Source organism: Anabrus simplex, chromosome 9, assembly GCF_040414725.1.
Source record: "Anabrus simplex isolate iqAnaSimp1 chromosome 9, ASM4041472v1, whole genome shotgun sequence".
NCBI lineage: Eukaryota > Metazoa > Arthropoda > Insecta > Orthoptera > Tettigoniidae > Anabrus > Anabrus simplex.
The window spans coordinates 82,188,836-82,207,433 of NC_090273.1; the positions used below are offsets into that span (position 1 = coordinate 82,188,836).

At 43.0% G+C, this 18,598-nt stretch overlaps 1 protein-coding gene across 3 annotated transcripts in view; it reads right to left on the reverse strand.

The window, feature by feature from the left end:
- Window positions 1–18,598, reverse strand: part of LOC136881113 (uncharacterized) — a 242,057-nt gene that overhangs the window by 20,949 nt on the left and 202,510 nt on the right. Inside the window, exon 1 of one of the 3 annotated variants that reach the window (XM_067153754.2) lies at window positions 12,650–12,923. The exons of the other annotated variants lie outside the window; for them this stretch is intronic. Within the exon in view, the coding sequence (XP_067009855.2) occupies window positions 12,650–12,694 (45 nt within the window). The 5' untranslated portion in view covers window positions 12,695–12,923. Of the gene's footprint in view, window positions 1–12,649; window positions 12,924–18,598 lie in introns of those variants that run through there. 3 annotated transcript variants of the gene reach the window in all.

The following is an 18,598-nucleotide window of genomic DNA, read 5'->3' on the forward strand; positions in this document are numbered from 1 at the left end:
GGTAAGGAGCTAGCTAGAGCGACGCATCAAGTCGGCCGTGATCCAGGAGATGAACTTCCATCCAATGTCGCTAGGTGACATCCCTGTTCTATAACAGACTCTCACATTGAGCGCCAACGGTCTCTAGCGACTTTGCTAGTAGCTGGTTACGTAGGACACGGCCGACTTGATGCGTCGCTCTAGCTAGCTCCTTACCGGCCTTGACAATCGGGTCCACCCACAGTAATCGTAGTAGTTACACAACTCGACACGTGGCGCTGGCGGCCGACCTATTTGGGGTAGAAATGCATACTTCTTTATGGAAAATATATTGACTTTGATTGTCGATTTATCGTAATTTAAAGCTATGGAGAATATTACATGAGTCAATACTGTTAAACTGATTAATCTTAAAGGTTACTTTCGTTGATATTTGCCAAAATGATGTCGTGAAATGAAACTGCGGGGAGATGACTTAGTCCAGCTGACGTTCTGATATTGACTCTGATTGCCGATGTATCTTCATTTAGGGAATAAAATAGTATGTTACATTGACTAATATTGTTAAAATGATTAATCCTAAAGGCTACTTTCATTGATATTTGCCAAAATACCGTCGTGAAATGAAACTGCGGAGGATGGAGTGGTTCAACTGACGTTCCTTAATTGTGAGGAATAATAGTAATCGTTTTTATGATCATGGCATTTAGATACATAGCAGAACTTACCACAATGCTTTTGTCTTCAGATGTTAATATTGACATTAAGAGTCATTGTTCAATTAGAGTTTTAAAATTCTTAAAGCACTGCTTTCAGGAAGGGGGCTGGACAAAACATAAGAGTCTTACTTTTTCCATATTCGTTGTATGCAGAACATAAATATTTTTACTCAAACATGTGTAAATGTTAATTTCAATATATATATATATATATATACAGTTTCTGATTACATTTCATTCATACCTTTCACTAGAATATTAAATACCGGGCAAGCTGGCCATGCTAAATTCAGAAAATAAGTTTTACTTGAAATGCAGTAGGGTGGAACAAGTTGGCCGCGCGGCGTGGAGCTGTGAGCTTGCATCCGGGATACAGTGGGTTCGAACCCCACTGTCGGCAGCTCTGGAGATGGTTTTACGTGATTTCCCATTTTCACATCAGACTGTACCTCAATTAAGGCCACGGCCGATTCCTTCCCACTGCTAGCCCTTTCCTATTCCACCAGCGTCATAAGACCTATCTGTGTCGGTGCGGCGTAAAACAAATAGAAAAAGAAGAAGAATTTTAAATAAAAATTCAGTGAGAGAAAAGTATTTCGAGTAAATAAAATGTAAACTGTTCTCTGCTCGATGATGATGATGATGCTTGTTGTCTAAAGGGGCCTAACATCTAGGTCATCGGCCCCATTGCTCAGGTAACAACACTTCATACGCTGGCCTTACCGTCATAGCAGTAGTGATTCTTACTTGTCAATGTTTAAATGTTAAAGTTCAGATTATCTTGAACAAAAATGTGTTGTGTTGCTGTCATATGGCAAATACGACACCGCCTAAAGGATTATTCTATGATAGAAAATTCATGGGTAAAAATACCTGATTAGCGTGATTAGCGACCACTCACGGAGGCCCGGGTTCGATTCCTGGCCCTGCCACGAAATTTTAAAAGTGGTACGAAGGCTGGAACGAGGTGCACTCAGCCTTGGGAGGTGAACTGTGTAGAGGGGATATCGATTCGCACCTCAGATATCCTCGAAGTAGTTTTCCATAGTTTCCCACTTCTCCTCCAAGCAAATGCCGGGATGGTAACTAACTTAAGGCCACGGCTGCTTCCTTCCCTCTTCCTTGGATATGCCTTCCAATCTTCCCATCCCCGACACATGTCCCCTGTTCAGCATAGAAGTTGCGGCCACCTGGGCGAGGTACTGGTCATCCTTCCCACCCCCGACACGCAGTCTCACGCTCCAGGATACTACCCTTGAGGTGGTAGAGGTGGGATCCCTCACTGAGTCCGAGAGAAAAGCCAACGCTGGATGGGTAAACAGAGTAAGAAAAGAGAAAGAAAGAACGAAGGTAAATACCCGACATAGAAACGGAAAACTAAGACGAAAGTGTTACCTGCTTTTAGCCACTCCGTAGTTTTGTCCTGGTCTACAGAGAATTCGTGAAATGATAGTGTACCTTTGCTTTTTTTTTCCTGTTCGGAATAAAAAAAAGGCATACAGCAATATATATTCGAATATTTCCTAACACAGTTATTGAAAAGCAAATCAACACACCATTAAAAATCGAATTAGCACATAAATTAATATCCTTGTTCAGGACGAAGTTACAGCGAGAAATCACTTTGTTCTTGTTTCCATAAAATTTCTGCTCGAAGTACGAAAAGGTGCACAAGAATGTCACAAATTCCAAGATTTGTAAACACAATTTAAAAAATATAATCACCACACTACACAATAAAAATAAACTCATTAGCGCATAACTCATTATCAAGCCAACAAGCACCTCATTGCGAACACATTGCCAACATTTACGACAGCAAAACCAAAAAATAAAACTGGAAATGCGGCAATTTGCGGTATACAGTTTCCTGTCAGTGGGTAGTAGGCCAGCGCTCCAGCGGCATTATGGTGAAACTTTCCAATTACTTCTTTATGCTGGGCTTCACAAGCGATTGTCAAGGCCGGTATAAGGAGCGCAGCGAGGTATCCAGTCGGCCGTGCGTAGGAGCACGACCGACCGGACCCCTCGCTGCGCTGCAAGGAGCTAGCTAGAGGGACGCATCAAGTCGGCCGTGGTAGGAGGAGCCAGGTTGATAAACCTCCATTTAGGCAATGTATAAGAAGCCACGCCTATCTTTAACTCTCCCCGCGCACCCCTCTAGCAGCCCAAAAGCACCCCTCGGTCAGCCCCGCAAACCCCTCTGGCAGCCGATGTTTCATCCTACCTCAGGTTAACTCACTGTTGCAAACTTTTCCGCTCCTGCAGTGAACATCTAAGTGTACCTACTTGTAGTCTCCTGTAGTCAACATTTTCTCTTTCAAGCTCTTGAAAGGTTTGTCTTGTTGAATGAAAATACAGTAGTTGAGTAATCCAAATTATAAAACTTTACCTAAAATAAATACAAAAAATTAATGGGGGTAGCGCAAACCTGCAACCTTATGGAGAAACCGCCCCTGGGCGATAGTAACAGAGGATGAGGAGACTGTCGTTAAACAGCTCGAGATACTTAAAGAAAGTGTACAAAATGTGGGACTGCAAATATCGTTCGAGAAAACTAAATTCTTATGTTCAAAGACAGATATCAAGATAATAATAATAATAATAATAATAATAATAATAATAATAATAATAATAATAATAATAATAATGGCTTTACGTCCCACTAACTACTTTTACGGTTTTCGGAGACGCCGAGGTGCCGGCTTTTTGTCCCACAGGTGTTCTTTTACGTGCCAGTAAATATACCGACGCGAGGCTGACGTATTTGAGCACATTCGAATACCACTGGACTGAACGAGGATCGAACCTGCCAAGTTGACGTCAGAAGGCCAGTGCATCAACCGTCTGATCCACTCAGCCCGGCCAGATATCTAGAGCCTGAGAACAAAATATGGTACAATTGACAGGGTCCCTTACTTTAAAGACCTCGCAGATTTTATCGAACCGACAGGTCTTGAAAAGATCTCATAACAACTCGTTTCCAAAAAATTAAAAAAACATTAGGGTTAGTCCAAAACACCTACAACAAAAATCCATGGCAAGATATATAAAAATTCGGCATTACAACAAAGTCAGAGAACCAACAGTCCTTTACGCAAGTGAAACATTGCCACTCAGCAGAAAACAAGAACTTAAAGAAATCAAACAAAGTAGAGAGAAAGATCATTAGGAAAATCTTAGGAGCAAGATACACTCAAGACGGTTAAAGGTTACAATCAAACAAAACAACAGAAAAGTTCTCAAACATCGAAACTGACAATAGGAAAAGACGAATAAAATTCTTCGGTCATCTCACTAGATTACCAGAAAATCGATTGACTAAAAGGTTAATAAATTATGTAACCTCACTTAAGAATTCAATACCCTGGCTTAACGAACTTCAAAAGCACCTCAAAAACGAAAACGTAAGATCAACAGACATTCTAGAAAGAGACATCTTTAGACATAAAGTAAACAACTGGGAAGCTACATCAGAGCAACCACAACAACAGACCAAAGTGGTCAGAAGAACGTAAAGAAGCCTTCTCGGTAAGAATAGAAGTCTATTGGAACAACAAGAAGAACCCACAGAAGAATTGATTGAGTTACTTGCTTAACGTCTTCCAATATTGGGAGAAATTTCTACTACTACTACTACTACTGATAATCCCCACTACAGACCAAATATGGGATAATTTCGTATATCTTCCTTCAAATATCTCGGAGAAGTCATGCTATGAGTACCATCTGGACTGGAAAGTAAAGCCAGTTTACTCGTAGAAAGAGCCATCAAACTCCGGAAAGCGTATAGAGTAACCTGGAGACACTACAATAAAAGAGCGATATTGCGTAATGTGAAACATCGCATTATATGCCTTAGAAAGTACATCTCTAGGAGCCCGCCCTAAAAATGATGAAGTTGGAAAGCAAGAATGAAAAATTCTTAGGAAAATATGGCCCCACTCGTGTAAATGGCATATGGATTAAAAGAAAAACTACAGACATAAACACAGCAACAGATGAGTTTACTGATGCCGTACATAAGAGACGCTTGAAATTCTATGTTGTCAACTGTAGAATAGCACAATCATAATAGATTTACTAAAAAACTATTAACTATAATCAATTCAAAGAAGATTAAGATCAACTGGTTGGGAGAAATTAAGCAGGATTTGCAAGAAATGAACTCTACAGACGATACCAGAAAAGAATGTAAAGTCTTTGGAATTCTGGTTGCAAATCACACATTCGTGAAGAAAGCTAAAAGACCACTGGAAAACAGTGGACAGAAGAAAGGAAAAACATCACAGCGAATTCATGAAGAAACTCTGCGAAGAAGAAGAAGAAGAAGAAGTCAGACAAAGCTAACGAATTCAAACGCGCTCTTTAATTGGGCATAAGTGGCCTCCACATCTCTTACGAAAAACACAGTACATGGACTCCAAGAACTCAAACCTAGCGTCACTCGTGACCCAACATGGCAGTGTCACACAAGTAGAACAGTTTAAGTACTTAGGTGAAGTTATCTGGAGCACTGACAACAAAAGAGGATCCAACAAAAACCGCGCTGAAAAATTACGTAAAGCCTATACAATCACCTGGAATGTTTACAACAAAAAACCACTTTCCGCCAGGGCCAAACTCCGACACTACAACACTGTTGTTCACCCAGAAGCACTCTACGCAGTTGAAACATCAACATTAAAGACATTGAGAAAATGGAACGACAGATATTGAGGAAAATATTCGGATCCAAGTTTGAATGCGAAAAAGCTCGGAGGAACTCTATTATATGACTGAGCGATTCACTTCACTTGCGCGCAAAAGACGTATGAAATTCTACGGGCATTTAGCATGAACGGATGACTTACGATTGACCAAGAAAATATTTTTCGTTATCAATGGAACACGACAAACCAAAGTGCGCTGGCTAGTAGACACCCAAAAAGATCTCGCAGAAGTCCACATTGACCCACTGGAAACCACAAGGACTTCGTATAGACAAAAGATCAACACCCGCAAGTTTGCACTCAAGAAACCGACAATAAGAAATTTGAATATCGAAAACGCGTGGACACTAGAAAGACGACAAGTCCATAGTGTAAGCATGAGGAAGTTTTGGGAAGATAAAAACAAGTAACAGTGCTGAATAATGGTTCTAGGTGCTCCTTAGAGGGCCAAACGCATGTACATATAATAATAATAATAATAATAATAATAATAATAATAATAATAATAATAATAATAATAATAATAATAATAATAATAATAATAATGTTTGCTTTACGTCCCACTAACTACTTTTTCGGTCTTCGGAGACGCCGAGGTGCCGGAATTTAGTCCCTCAGGAGTTCTTTTACGTGCCAGTAAATCTACCAACACGAGGCTGACGTATTTGAGCACCTTCAAATACCACCGGACTGAGCCAGGATCGAACCTGCCAAGTTGGGGTCAGAAGGCCAGCGCCTCAACCGTCTGAGCCACTCAGCCCGGCCAAGCACATCCTCTGTTGTACGTGAAATGAAGCAGAAGTTGAAAAATAAATGCTATCTCTCTGTTTTGCAAATAATTATTATTATTAGCAGTAGTAGTGTGTTATTGTTGTATGCTGGGTGTTCAGCCCAAAGGCTGGTTTGATCCTCCACAGCTTCACCAACAGCTGTCATAGATAGCCTGGGTGTCACTGAAGAGACATACTAGAGAAATGAGGAGTGAGGAAGTTTCCCGTTTCCTCACTGAGCCAGAAGTTGCTATTACATATCAGTCTGCCAAGCCCACTGAAATGCATGCACCAACCGATCCAATGAGCGATATTTTCAAATCATTCATAACACAGGCTGCATAAGGAATGGTATTACTAGCATCACTCAAACCTCAGTCACTTTCATATTGTCAAAAAGCCAAGGATGAGACTGAAACAGGTCAATGAAAGTAACAATTTTATTCTAGCCCATGCCAGAAGACACAATGCACTGTAAACACTACATCTGAGATTGCGGATAAAATTAATATTCAAGGATTCGGTGTGATTGAGGTCAAAACTTTGCATGTTTCAGCAATAAATTCCCGGCACATATAATTACTAAATAAATTTAATTCCTCACGGTACACTACAGGCGCTGCAATGGCAATAACATCCTCGTGTGAACGGGTTCTCGTTCAATTGGACTGGCCAGCGATTGTCCTGCAATAATTACAGGACAACTGTCGCCAACAATTGTCTCATCAACTGGCATAGTGTAAACTAGGCATACTTCTAAACTGAAACACGTGAGCATCGACACCAATGTTGCTGTGAGAACAGCTGATGCAATACGATCGCGGTACACAGCCCTCGTTCTCAGAATATCTAACGAATCACGAGTGAAAACAAATTTTAAGAAACTACACTTACTAACAACATCCGATACTAAAACGAGAATACATTATAAAGAATAAAATAAATAACACATTACTCGAGGCCAATGGCTAACACAAGCAGATTATGGCCTACAAAGGGAACACTCCACTGATCTCAGAGTTACACTCCTACCGCCTGTCTTTCCCGAACTACACTGAGACATGGTAAACATAGATGAACTATACACTAGTTAACACACGGATGTAAATAAAACTACAGCTGCAAAACTATTACACCTATAAAAAGAGCTATAGGTAATTTCCTCATTTATGCTATGCTACATTGTAAACTACGCTATACTGAACTATACTAGAGAGATAAAGATTAGATATAACAATATGAAAGACACAAACTACTGAAGAAAATGTAAAATATAGCCGTACAAAATGCCATACACGCCGAGCGAGGTAGCTTAATAACGTGTGTGTGAATGTACACATTACAGTTGGCAAGTAGCTTTCGAGATCGCGCTCAATCGATATAAATCGATATGAATGTCAGTTTGGGATTGGCTAGATCACGGCCGACTGGATACCTCGCTGCGCTCCTTATACCGGCCTTGACAATCGCTTGTGAAGCCCAGCATAAAGCTGTAATTGGAAAGTTTCACCATAATGCCGCTGGAGCGCTGGCCTACTACCCATTGACAGGATGCTGTATACCGCAAATTGCCGCATTTCCAGTTTTATTTTTTGGTTTTGCTGTCGTAAATGTTAGCAATGTGTTCGCAATGAGGTGCTTGTTGGCTTGATAATGAAATCTGATAGTTATGCGCTAGTGAGTTTATTTTTTATTGTGTAGTGTGGTGATTAAATTTTTTAAAATTGTGTTTACAAATCTTGGAATTTGAGACATTATTGTGCACCTTTTCGTACTTCGAGCAGAAATTTTATGGAAACAAGAACAAAGTGATTTCTCGCTGTAACTTCGTCCTGAACAAGGATTTTAATTTTTGTGCTAATTCGTTTTTTAATGGTGTGTTGATTTGCTTTTCTTTAACTGTGTTAGGAAATATTCGAATATATATTGCTGTGTGCCTTTTTTGTATTCCGAACAGGAAAAAAAAGCAAAGGGACACTATCATTTTACGAATTCTCTGTAGACCAGGACAAAACTACGTCTTAGTTTTCCGTTTCTATGTCGGGTATTTACCTTCGTTCTTTCTTTCTCTTTTCTTACTCTGTTTACCCCTCCAGCGTTGGCTTTTCTCTCGGACTCAGTGAGGGATCCCACCTCTACCACCTCAAGGGTAGTATCGTGGAGCGTGAGACTGCAGGTCGGGGGATACAACTGGAAAGGATGGCCAGTACCTCGCCCAGGCGGCCGCAACTTCTATGCTGAACAGGGGCCTTGTGTCGGGGATGGGGAAGATTGGAAGGCATATCCAAGGAAGAGGGAAGGCATCAGCCGTGGCCTTAAGTTAGTTACCATCCCGGCATTTGCTTGGAGGAGAAGTGAGAAGCTATGGGAAACCACTTCGAGGATGTCTGAGGTGGGAATCGATACCACCCTCTACACAGTTGACCTCCCAAGGCTGAGTGGACCCCGTTCCAGCCTTCGTACCACTTTTGAAATTTCGTGGCAGGGCCAGGAATCGAACCCGGGCCTCCGTGAGTGGCCGCTATTCATTTTTACCCATGAATTTTCTTTCATAGAATAATCCTTTAGGCGGTGTCGTATTTGCCATATGACAGCAACACAACACATTTTTGTTCAAGATAATCTGAACTTTAACATTTAAACATTGACAAGTAAGAATCACTACTGCTATGACGGTAAGGCCAGCGTATGAAGTGTTGTTACCTGAGCAATGGGGCCGATGACCTAGATGTTAGGCCCCTTTAGACAACAAGCATCATCATCATCATCGAGCAGAGAACAGTTTACATTTTATTTACTCAAAATACTTTTCTCTCACTGAATTTTTATTTCAAATTCTTCTTCGTTCGCTATTTGTTTTACGTCGCACCGACACCGATAGGTCTTATGACGCCGGTGGAATAGGAAAGGGCTAGCAGTGGGAAGGAATCGGCCGTGGCCTTAATTGAGGTACAGCCTGATGTGAAAATGGGAAACCACGGAAAACCGTCTCCAGAGCTGCCGACAGTGGGGTTCGAACCCACAGCTCCACGCCGCGCGGCCAACTTGTTCCACCCTACTGCATTTCAAGTAAAATTTATTTTCTGAATTTAGCATGGCCAGCTTGCCCGGTATTTAATATTCTAGTGAAAGGTATGAATGAAATATAATCTGAAACTATATATATTGAAATTAACATTTAAACATGTTTGAGTCAAAATATTTATGTTCTGCATACAATGAATATGGAAAAAGTAAGACTCTTATGTTTTGTCCAGCCCCCTTCCTGAGAGCAGCGCTTGAAGAATTTTAAAACTCTAATTGAACAATGACTCTTAATCTCGATATGAACATCAGAAGACAAAAGCATTGTGGTAAGTTCTGCTATGTATCTAAATGCCATGATACGGTAATAAAAACGATTACTATTATTCCTCACAATTAAGGAACGTCAGTTGGACTACTCCATCCTCCGCAGTTTCATTTCACGACGTTGTTTTGGCACATATCAATGAAAGTAGCCTTTAGGATTAATCATTTTAACAATATTAGTCAATATAACATACTGTTTTATTCCCTAAATTAAGATGCATCGGCAATCAGAGTCAATATCAGAACGTCAGCTGGACTAAGTCATCTCCCCGCAGTTTCATTTCACGACATCATTTTGGCAAATATCAACGAAAGTAACCTTTTAGATTAATAATTTTAACAGTATTACCACATGTAATATTCTCCATAGCTCTAAATTACGATAAATCGGCAACCAAAGTCAATATATTTTCCATAAAGAAGTATGCATTTCTACCGCAAATAGGTCGGCCGCCAGCGCCACGTGTCGAGTTGTGTAACTACTCCGATTACAGTACGTGGATCCGATTGTCAAGGCCGGTAAGGAGCTAGCTAGAGCGACGCATCAAGTCGGCCGTGGCTAGATGTCTCTGTTTCCGCACACAACCACCAGAGAGACCTAAAATCGTCCAAAACGTCCATTTAGAAACTATAATGTTTAGTGTATAATCCTACAATATTGCAAGCCATGCCCCAATCTCAACGGAGTAACCGGAGACCGGTTCCGATGAGGATTTTAGCCCGCCGACCGAATAATTAGGTCTTGAGTGCTATTTCCTCAGATGAACGGTTGTGATGAACAGACCGGAATTGAGTGGAGGGGATCCTATGTGGAGGGATCAGAGCTGGTCAGAATATGACCTGCGCCCCCTTTGAGGAGGGGCGACGCACTTAGGGAGCCCTGGGTTTGACCCAGGGGTTCTGAATTTGATGCTGATGGTAATTTGCACATGAGTAAGCTGATGTGACGTGGGTCACCCATCCGGATGGACGCCACGCCCAATGTTGCTTAACAGTTAGTGACAATAACGTTAGAAGAAGAAGGAGAGGAAGGAAGTCTATATCTGGGTCTTGAGGGAGGGTTTCGCTGGTGAGGGCTACTTGGTAGGGGATAACCACGTAACTTGATGGGAGATGGTTGAACTGAACTAATATACTATTAGTTGTCTGCTTGGCATGGAGGGTAGTACTGGAGGAGCTTGGGGGGAGAGTAAATTGATCAAGAAACGGAGGAGATGGTTAGTTTCTTGGCTGGGCTGGGGGATGGTACCATGGTAGGAGGCAGGGATGGTACTATGGTAGGAGGGAGGGAGGTTTGAGTGAGGTGGGGGTTTGGTAGTGTGTAAGTGTCGGGAGTGCTTGTAGTGTTCTTTAACTGCCTGCTTGATGTAGGGGCAACCAGGATATGAGGCTGCGTGCCTGCCTTCACAGTTCGCGCACCTCGCCTGGTCCCTCGGTATTGTGCAACTGGTATGGCGGTGAGGACCACCACACTTATTGCAGCGAGTGCCTTCCGTGCATGATGCAGCGGTGTGGTGTAGCTTTAGGCAGTTAAAGCATTGAATGACCAGAGAAGAAGGTGTACTGAGTGTATTGGGTAGAGTAGGTGTGTTGGTGTGAGTAGTGAGCCTGGGAGCAGGTTTTTTACGCCTCCTTCCAGTCTGCGTGTTTTTGTCTGTTAGTGTGGGTGGAGGGTTGGTTTGGGCTTCGGTGGACTGGGTAGATGGGGGAGTAGAAGGCTGGGTGAACTGAGGGGTATATAAATCTGAATGTTGGTCTGCCTGGATCTCTTTCTTTCACCTAAAAGCTACTTAACCAATCGAGCTCAAATTTGGCACCTTTGGTTTACACACAGGCTAGGGGCCTTGTGGCGAAATAAAATGTAAAACAGATCAGAAGTAAATTTACAAATTAGGAAACAAGTCAGAAGAAAATTTACAAATTAGACGTTTAAGAGTGAATACACTGCCGAAAAGCAAAAATCCTCAACCTCCTCAAGGACTGTGTTCAGTGGCACCAGGGTATAATATGTGCACACTGAGGAGTTGTTAGTGATTCATTTGTTACGGGCATCGGCGATGACAAGGCACTCAGGAGGTCTGTCCGTGCACACTCTGTTTTGGCTCTGTAGGCAGTAACTGTGCTGAGGTTAGAGATGAACAGTGCTTGCCATGCCCCGCCGGCGAGTATGTCCTCCTGTTCAACAACTGCAGCCATATGAACGGGGTCGCATTGTGGGCCTGCGGGAAGATGGATGGCTGTATCGACTGATTGCTGCACATGTTGGACACAATGTATCGGTTGTGTGTCGCTGCTTTCAGCAGTGCTCTGTGGAACATTCCCATACCCGTAGACCAGGCTCCGAACGTCTGCGTAGAACAGACACACGTCAAGATCGAAGCCTTGTACGAGCAGCGGTGGCCGACCGAACATCATCCAGGAACGCGTTTCCGGTCACATGTTGCACCTGCTGTGTCACCAAGGGCCAATGGGAGCCGTCTGCTTGCAGCAGGATTAGGCTTCGGCCACAGTGCAGGCGGCGAGCGGAGCGTTGCCGCTATCGAAAAGTTGAAGAGTGGGGAGGAGAGAGCGCCTGTGTGGACATCTAGCGAGAGTAGCGGCGCGGCATCTCCCCTGAACGAGGTGATTAGATAATGGCAGTTTCAAAGGTTTCTCGTTTGTCTCTGCTTGTAGAATATTTTTTTTATCTAAACTGAAGAATTCGACGCAGGGCTACGAGAGAATTTCGTAATCATCCAGTAAATAAATAACGTGAAATGCATGGGGAGTTTCACAATTTATATGGAGAACTGAATTGATTTCCTGGTAAGATTTTTAAAATATACTTTTATGTCCATTCAAACTTTTGACTTTTTTCTGAAACTTAAGGCGCGACTGGAGAAGCAAGTCACCAACTTTCAGAGACCCATTAAAGTCAGATGTAATGACGAACACAACTTTTCATATCGCCAATATATTATAAAGGACAATAATATTAATTAAACAATAATAATAGGGCGTAGAATAATAATAATATGATGCATTAAAGACAATAATGTTTATGTCTATAACCGTGATTAATTTTTAACTCTATTTATCTGGTATATTTAAGATCGTTCCAATTTCTTTCCAGGCTTACCTTGTCACTATTAGGTTTTCGACGTTCTTCTCTCTGTCGTTCCATTGGAAAGTTCAGGTTTGAACTTCAGAAATCAGCACTTAACATCTCCTCTCTTGTTAACTCACGAACAGTCATTGCGAGCGGCGCAGCTGAAATCTCAAACAGGAGTGAGCGGCTAGCGGCATGCAGCGTTGTCCTTGAGCCAACTTCCCCTCCAAAATGACGCGCCGCTGGCACTATGGCCACATGCATTTGCTAACGCAGGTTTGAGTCTCATCTTTGCCCGCCACACAACGCAACGCTCCGCTCGCCGCCTGCACTGTGGCCGAAGCCTTACGATCACATGTGCCACTGATACCACACACTGCCAAGCACGGATACTCTGGTGTCGTGAAAGAGTCGACTGGAGAGAGGAATAGCGCTCTGTTGTCTTCAGTGACGAGAGTAGGTTCTGTCTGTATCCAAGTGATGGACGTACACGTGTACGGCCTATTCCAGAGTGCATTCGCCCACAACACCCAGGTCCCACCCCAGGCTTCATGGTGTGGGGGGCCAGTGCTCGCTACATTACACAGGTTGTTGTCCCCATGCTACTGCCATTTCTTGGAGAGGAAGGTGATGTGCTTTTTCAGCAGGACACTGAACGTCCACGTACAGTTTCTGCAGCTGAACCTGCTTTACGTGGTGTACAACAACTGCCCTCGCCAGCGAAATCGCCGTATCTCTCGCCGAAGGAACACGTATGATGACATGATGACGAGGAAAAAATTGGCAAATTGCACCAAAAGGTGCAAGATGCTTGGGACAGCTATTGCAAGACCTTTATGATCGTTTGCATGCACAAATACACGCCTCCATTGCCTCCAGATAGGGGTACACTGTGTATCGATGCGACAGTTGGGGCACCCTTTTACTGTGACATGTGTATTTCATTTGGTCTGAATTTGTAATCATATATTCCTGTCACATCGCTTGTGAATAAAATAACCTTGTCCTTGAGGATGTTCCATGGTTTTCTTCCGGTTGTATACAATTTCTTTCTAACTCGTAATAGTTTTCCGGGGAAAATGCTGTTCTGTGTTTTGATTTTTTTTTTTTTTTTTTTTTTTTTTGCTAGTTGCTTTACGTCGCATCGACACACATAGGTCTTATGGCTACGATGGGACAGGGAAGGGCTAGGAGTGGGAAGGAAGCGGCCGTGGCCTTAAGTAAGGTACAGCCCCAGCATTTAATTGGTGTGAAAATGGGAAACCACGGAAAACCATCTTCAGGGCTGCCGACACTAGGATTCGAACCTACTATCTCCCGAATACTGGATACTGGTCGCACTTAAGCGACTGCAGCTATCGAGCTCGGTGAAATATGTTTTATAGTGTTGTCTTTAAAACAATAATCATCACGTACAAAACAAGAAAGTTGTTATTTTGCTGTTGGGCGGTAAAACAACATTAACTTCGAGGAACTCTCCTCAATACTCGAAGCCATGTGACTGTGTTGACAGCACAAGGACCCCTGTGGGTGGGGGCGGTAGAATAACACCCACGGTATCCCCTGCCTGTCGTAAGAGGCGACTAAAAGGGCCCCAGGGGCTCTGAACATTGGAGCGTGGGTTGGCGACCACGGGGCCCTTAGCTGAGTCCTGGCATTGTTTCCACTTACTTGTGCCAGGCTCCTCACTTTCATCTATCCTATCCGACCTCCCTAGGTCAACTCTTGTTCTTTTCCGACCCCGACGCTATTAGGTTTGCGAGGGCTAGGGAGTCTTTCATTTTCACGCCCTTCGTGGCCCTTGTCTTCCTTTGGCCGATATATTCATTTTTCGAAGTGTCGGATCCCTTCCATTTTTCTCTCTGATTAGTGTTATATAGAGGATGGTTGCCTAGTTGTACTTCCTCTTAAAACAATAATCACCACCACCACCTGACAGCACAAGGCACGTTTCTGTTCTGGAGGACACACAAGAAAACGTGACACTCACGTAAGCAAAACCGTCGTTCCTTTACAAACACGTCGCTCAGTCAGAAAGCAAAAGGTGTCACTCTAGCCAGATAACGGAAAGACTTTATAAGTAGCGTAAAAGAAAACAAGGCGAAGTCATCTCGGTACAGCCCATGAAGGCCCTTGGAGGAGTGGAACGCAAAGACTTTCACTGCCTGTAACCTCGACACTTGGTGGGGTAGAGTGATTAGCCGCCTTTGGCACAGGATTTAACTTGGCACTCATTTTTGCGGTGTAGGCTGAGTGAACCTGAGGACTATGAGCCTCGCCAGAAGTGGAAATCTCGTTTCTAAATTTTTTCGACTTCCTGTCGGGCAGTTCTTCCGCGTCTTTCCGGGTGAATCGAACACGCCTTCACCACCACGGCTAGACAGCTCCTTTATTATTTTACAATTTGTTTTACGTCGCGCCGACACGAATAGGTCTTATGGCGACGATCGGATAGGAAAGGGCTAGGAGTGAGAAGGAAGCGGCCGTAACCTTAATTAAGGTATAGCCCCAGCATTTGCTTGGTGTGAAAATGGGAAATCACGGAAAGCCATCTTCAGGGCTCCCGACAGTGGGACTCGAACTCACTATCTCCCTTTATTATTTGGGTGATAACTAGTACCCTAGTAGTAGTAGTAATAACAATAATAAATAAAAGAGCAATATCGCGTAATGCGTAACTTCGTCATTACAGGACAGTTGTTCTGCCGGAAGCATTATATGCCTCAGAAGCTACAACTGTAGGAGACCACTCTAAAATTGATGAAGTTTGAAACCAAGAACGACACATGATTAGGAAAATAGTATATAGTCCCACTTACGTAAATTACATGTGGGATAAAAGGAAAACTACAGACCTGTACACAGTAACAGAAAAGTTTACTGATGTCATATGTAAGAGACACTTGAAATTCTATGGTCACATCTTTAGGATGGACAACAATAGATTTACTAGAAAAAACTATTAACAATTATTAATTCAAATAAGGGCAATAACAGTTGGTTGGAAGAATTAAGCAGGATTTCAAGAATTAAATGCTACAGACGATACCAAAAAAAAGAACGTAAAGTCTTTGGAATTCTGGTTGCAAATCACATATTCGTGAAAAGAAAAGTTATAACGATCACTGGAAAACAGAATAAGGAAAAAAACATCACAGTGAATAAATAATTCATGAAGAAATTTTGGGAGAAGAAGAAGAAGGAGGCAGACCAAGCTATCAAGTTCAAACGCGCTCTTTAATTTGGCATAACGAAGAAATAATAATAATAATAATATGATCTTCATTATCCAGTAGAAATGAAATGGTATATGGCTTTTAGTGCCAGGAGTGTCCGAGTTCATGTTCGGCTCGCCAGCTGCAGGTCTCTTGATTTGACTCCCGTAGGCGACCTGCGTGTCGTGATGGGGATGAAATGGTGATGAAGTTAACCAAAACCAATGATGGTTAAAATTCCTGACTCTGCCCACAACCCCTACGACCATAGGCCAGCACGCTAACCATTTAGCCATGGAGCCGGACATTATACAGTAGAATTTTATGTTTTCAGTGTTCAGTTTGCAAGCCTCTGTGAATTAACTATACACCTCTACAACCCTCTATTTGTAACTAGCTCTGTGACCATGTGACCCTCTGGGCGTCTACGGCAGGCTATTTCCTGCCTGTCGTCAGAGGCGACTGAATGAAATCACCCCTACGTCCCGTGGGGACACTAAACTGAGTCTGGCATTGTTTCCACGTACATGTACCAGACTCCTCAGTTTCAAATGTCCTGTCCGACCTCCCTTGGTCAGCTCTTTCTCTCTTCCGACTCCGAGGGATTTAGGATTGCGTGACTTCCGGCATCCGTAGCCCTCTCTTTATTTAGCCGGCGCCTTCGTTCTTTGCATGGTTCGAGCTGTTCCCTGTTTTACCGTTTGATTAGTATTAACAGAGGATGGTTGCCCAGTTGTACTTCCTCTTAAAACAATCATCACCCCCACCACCACCTTCCATTTAGATTAATTTTTCCAGTCACAATATTTTAACGTTAGAAGCCTATAATTGAGTATGACAAAAATGTATTTACCTTTTTCTCTAATAAGAAGAAGAAGAAGAAGAAGAAGAAAGGGGACTAAGGGGTAGACAAACATCAACACATAATAATAATAATAATAATAATAATAATAATAATAATAATAATAATAATAATATCTTGTTTTGGAAAAGTGATTAGGACTTGGAAAAAAGAAGTTAAAGGAATAACCCGTGACAGATTACGTGTAAACAAAATTAATTTACAGTGTTTGGCCTTCACTGATGACTTCAGTGTTGTCCAATAAAAACTCCATGAAACTGCATGCGGAACAGGACTCCAATTCTCTGACCAGAAAACGCATACTCTTCGGTACTTAGATGGAAAACGAATGAAAACCCAATATGGCAAAATATCCTCAGTGTCTAAATACAAATACCTGGGAGAAGTCATCCAACCTTCAGGACTGAATCGTGAAGCAATCACCGAAAGGATCTTTAACTACACAGTTCAAAAAATGAGGGGAGCATGTTTTGTAACGTCTGGTATATGAACGTTAATTTGGTAGATGGCGTTCCAATGGTCGTACAGAATACCTTAAGACCTTAGCTATTCAGGTATGTCAAATCTAAGTTATACTCCATCCGTAGGCGTAGCCATGCATTAAACTGTCAAGTGACCCCTCAAAACAAAGTGAATAGCGGTGCGTCCGTGTGTCCTTGTGAGGCACACTGACTACTGCGGTCGTTTGAGCACGTTGTACGTAAACCAGCACATCCCATGAGACATCTTAACGAGGTTCAAGTCGCAAGAGCCGTCACTTTGATCAGGAAGGATGGACTTTTCGTCGTATTGCTGTGGATCCCAATGTCTCTCCGTCAGTTATTCAACGCTTGTGGAATCGCTACAGTGAAACAGGCCAGTTCACAAGGAAGGTTGGACAAGGTCGTGGACGCATGACAATCCCACAGGATGACCGATATCTGACCATCTGTGCGTTGCGGCGTCGTTCAGCATCTCCCAGAGAACTGCAACAAGACCTCAGGAAGGTCACTGGAGTCACGGTGTCTGATCAGACAGTAAGGAACAGGTTAAGAGAAGTGTCCTTACGACCCAGACATCCTCTTCGAGTGCCTCGTTTAACGCAGCAACATCGCGCAGCTCCCCTTCTGTTTGCCCGTACCCCCGTCAAATGGCAACTTCGCCAATGGAGACCTGTGTTGTCCACAGACGAGTCCAGATTTCCCCTGACAGAGCGTGATGGACGTCAACGTGTATGGATACGTCGTGGAGAGCAGTACGTGCCAAATGTTGTCCAGGAAGGGGACCGATTCGGACAATGTTCTGTGATGATGTGGGGTGGCATCAGTATTGATGGCCGTACGGATCTTGTCGTCGTCCGTGGTAATCTTACCGCTGCGGGGTACACCGAGCAGATACTGCTGCAGCATGTGTTGATTGCTGCATACGGTGTTGACCCAGAATTCGAGCTCATGCACGACAATGCCAGGGCTCATGTAACGCTCATCAACAGAGCTGTCTTGCGAGAACTGAACATTCAAGAGATGGAATGGCCATCAGTGAGTCCCGACCTTAATCCCATCGAGCATGTATGGGATAGGCTTGACAGAAGTGTTCGTGGGCGTCCTGTTCCACCACATACTCTCCAAAACCTCAAACAGGCTCTCATTGAAGAATGGGACCTGATATCGCAACGTGACCTCCGTCGACTTATACGGAGCATGCCACGTAGGTGCCAAGCTCTGGTAAATGTTCTTGGAGGACATACACCATACTGAAGCTGTCCAACTGTGATAAAAATCCACCATGGAGGACTGTTATCACTTTGTTTTGGCCTTTATTTGGACATTTCCGTTTGTGTTCCGAAAATGAATCCGAATCCATCGATGCTCTTTTGTATACTCAACGGTAAAGAATAAACGTTTAGTGGGTAATATACCTGGG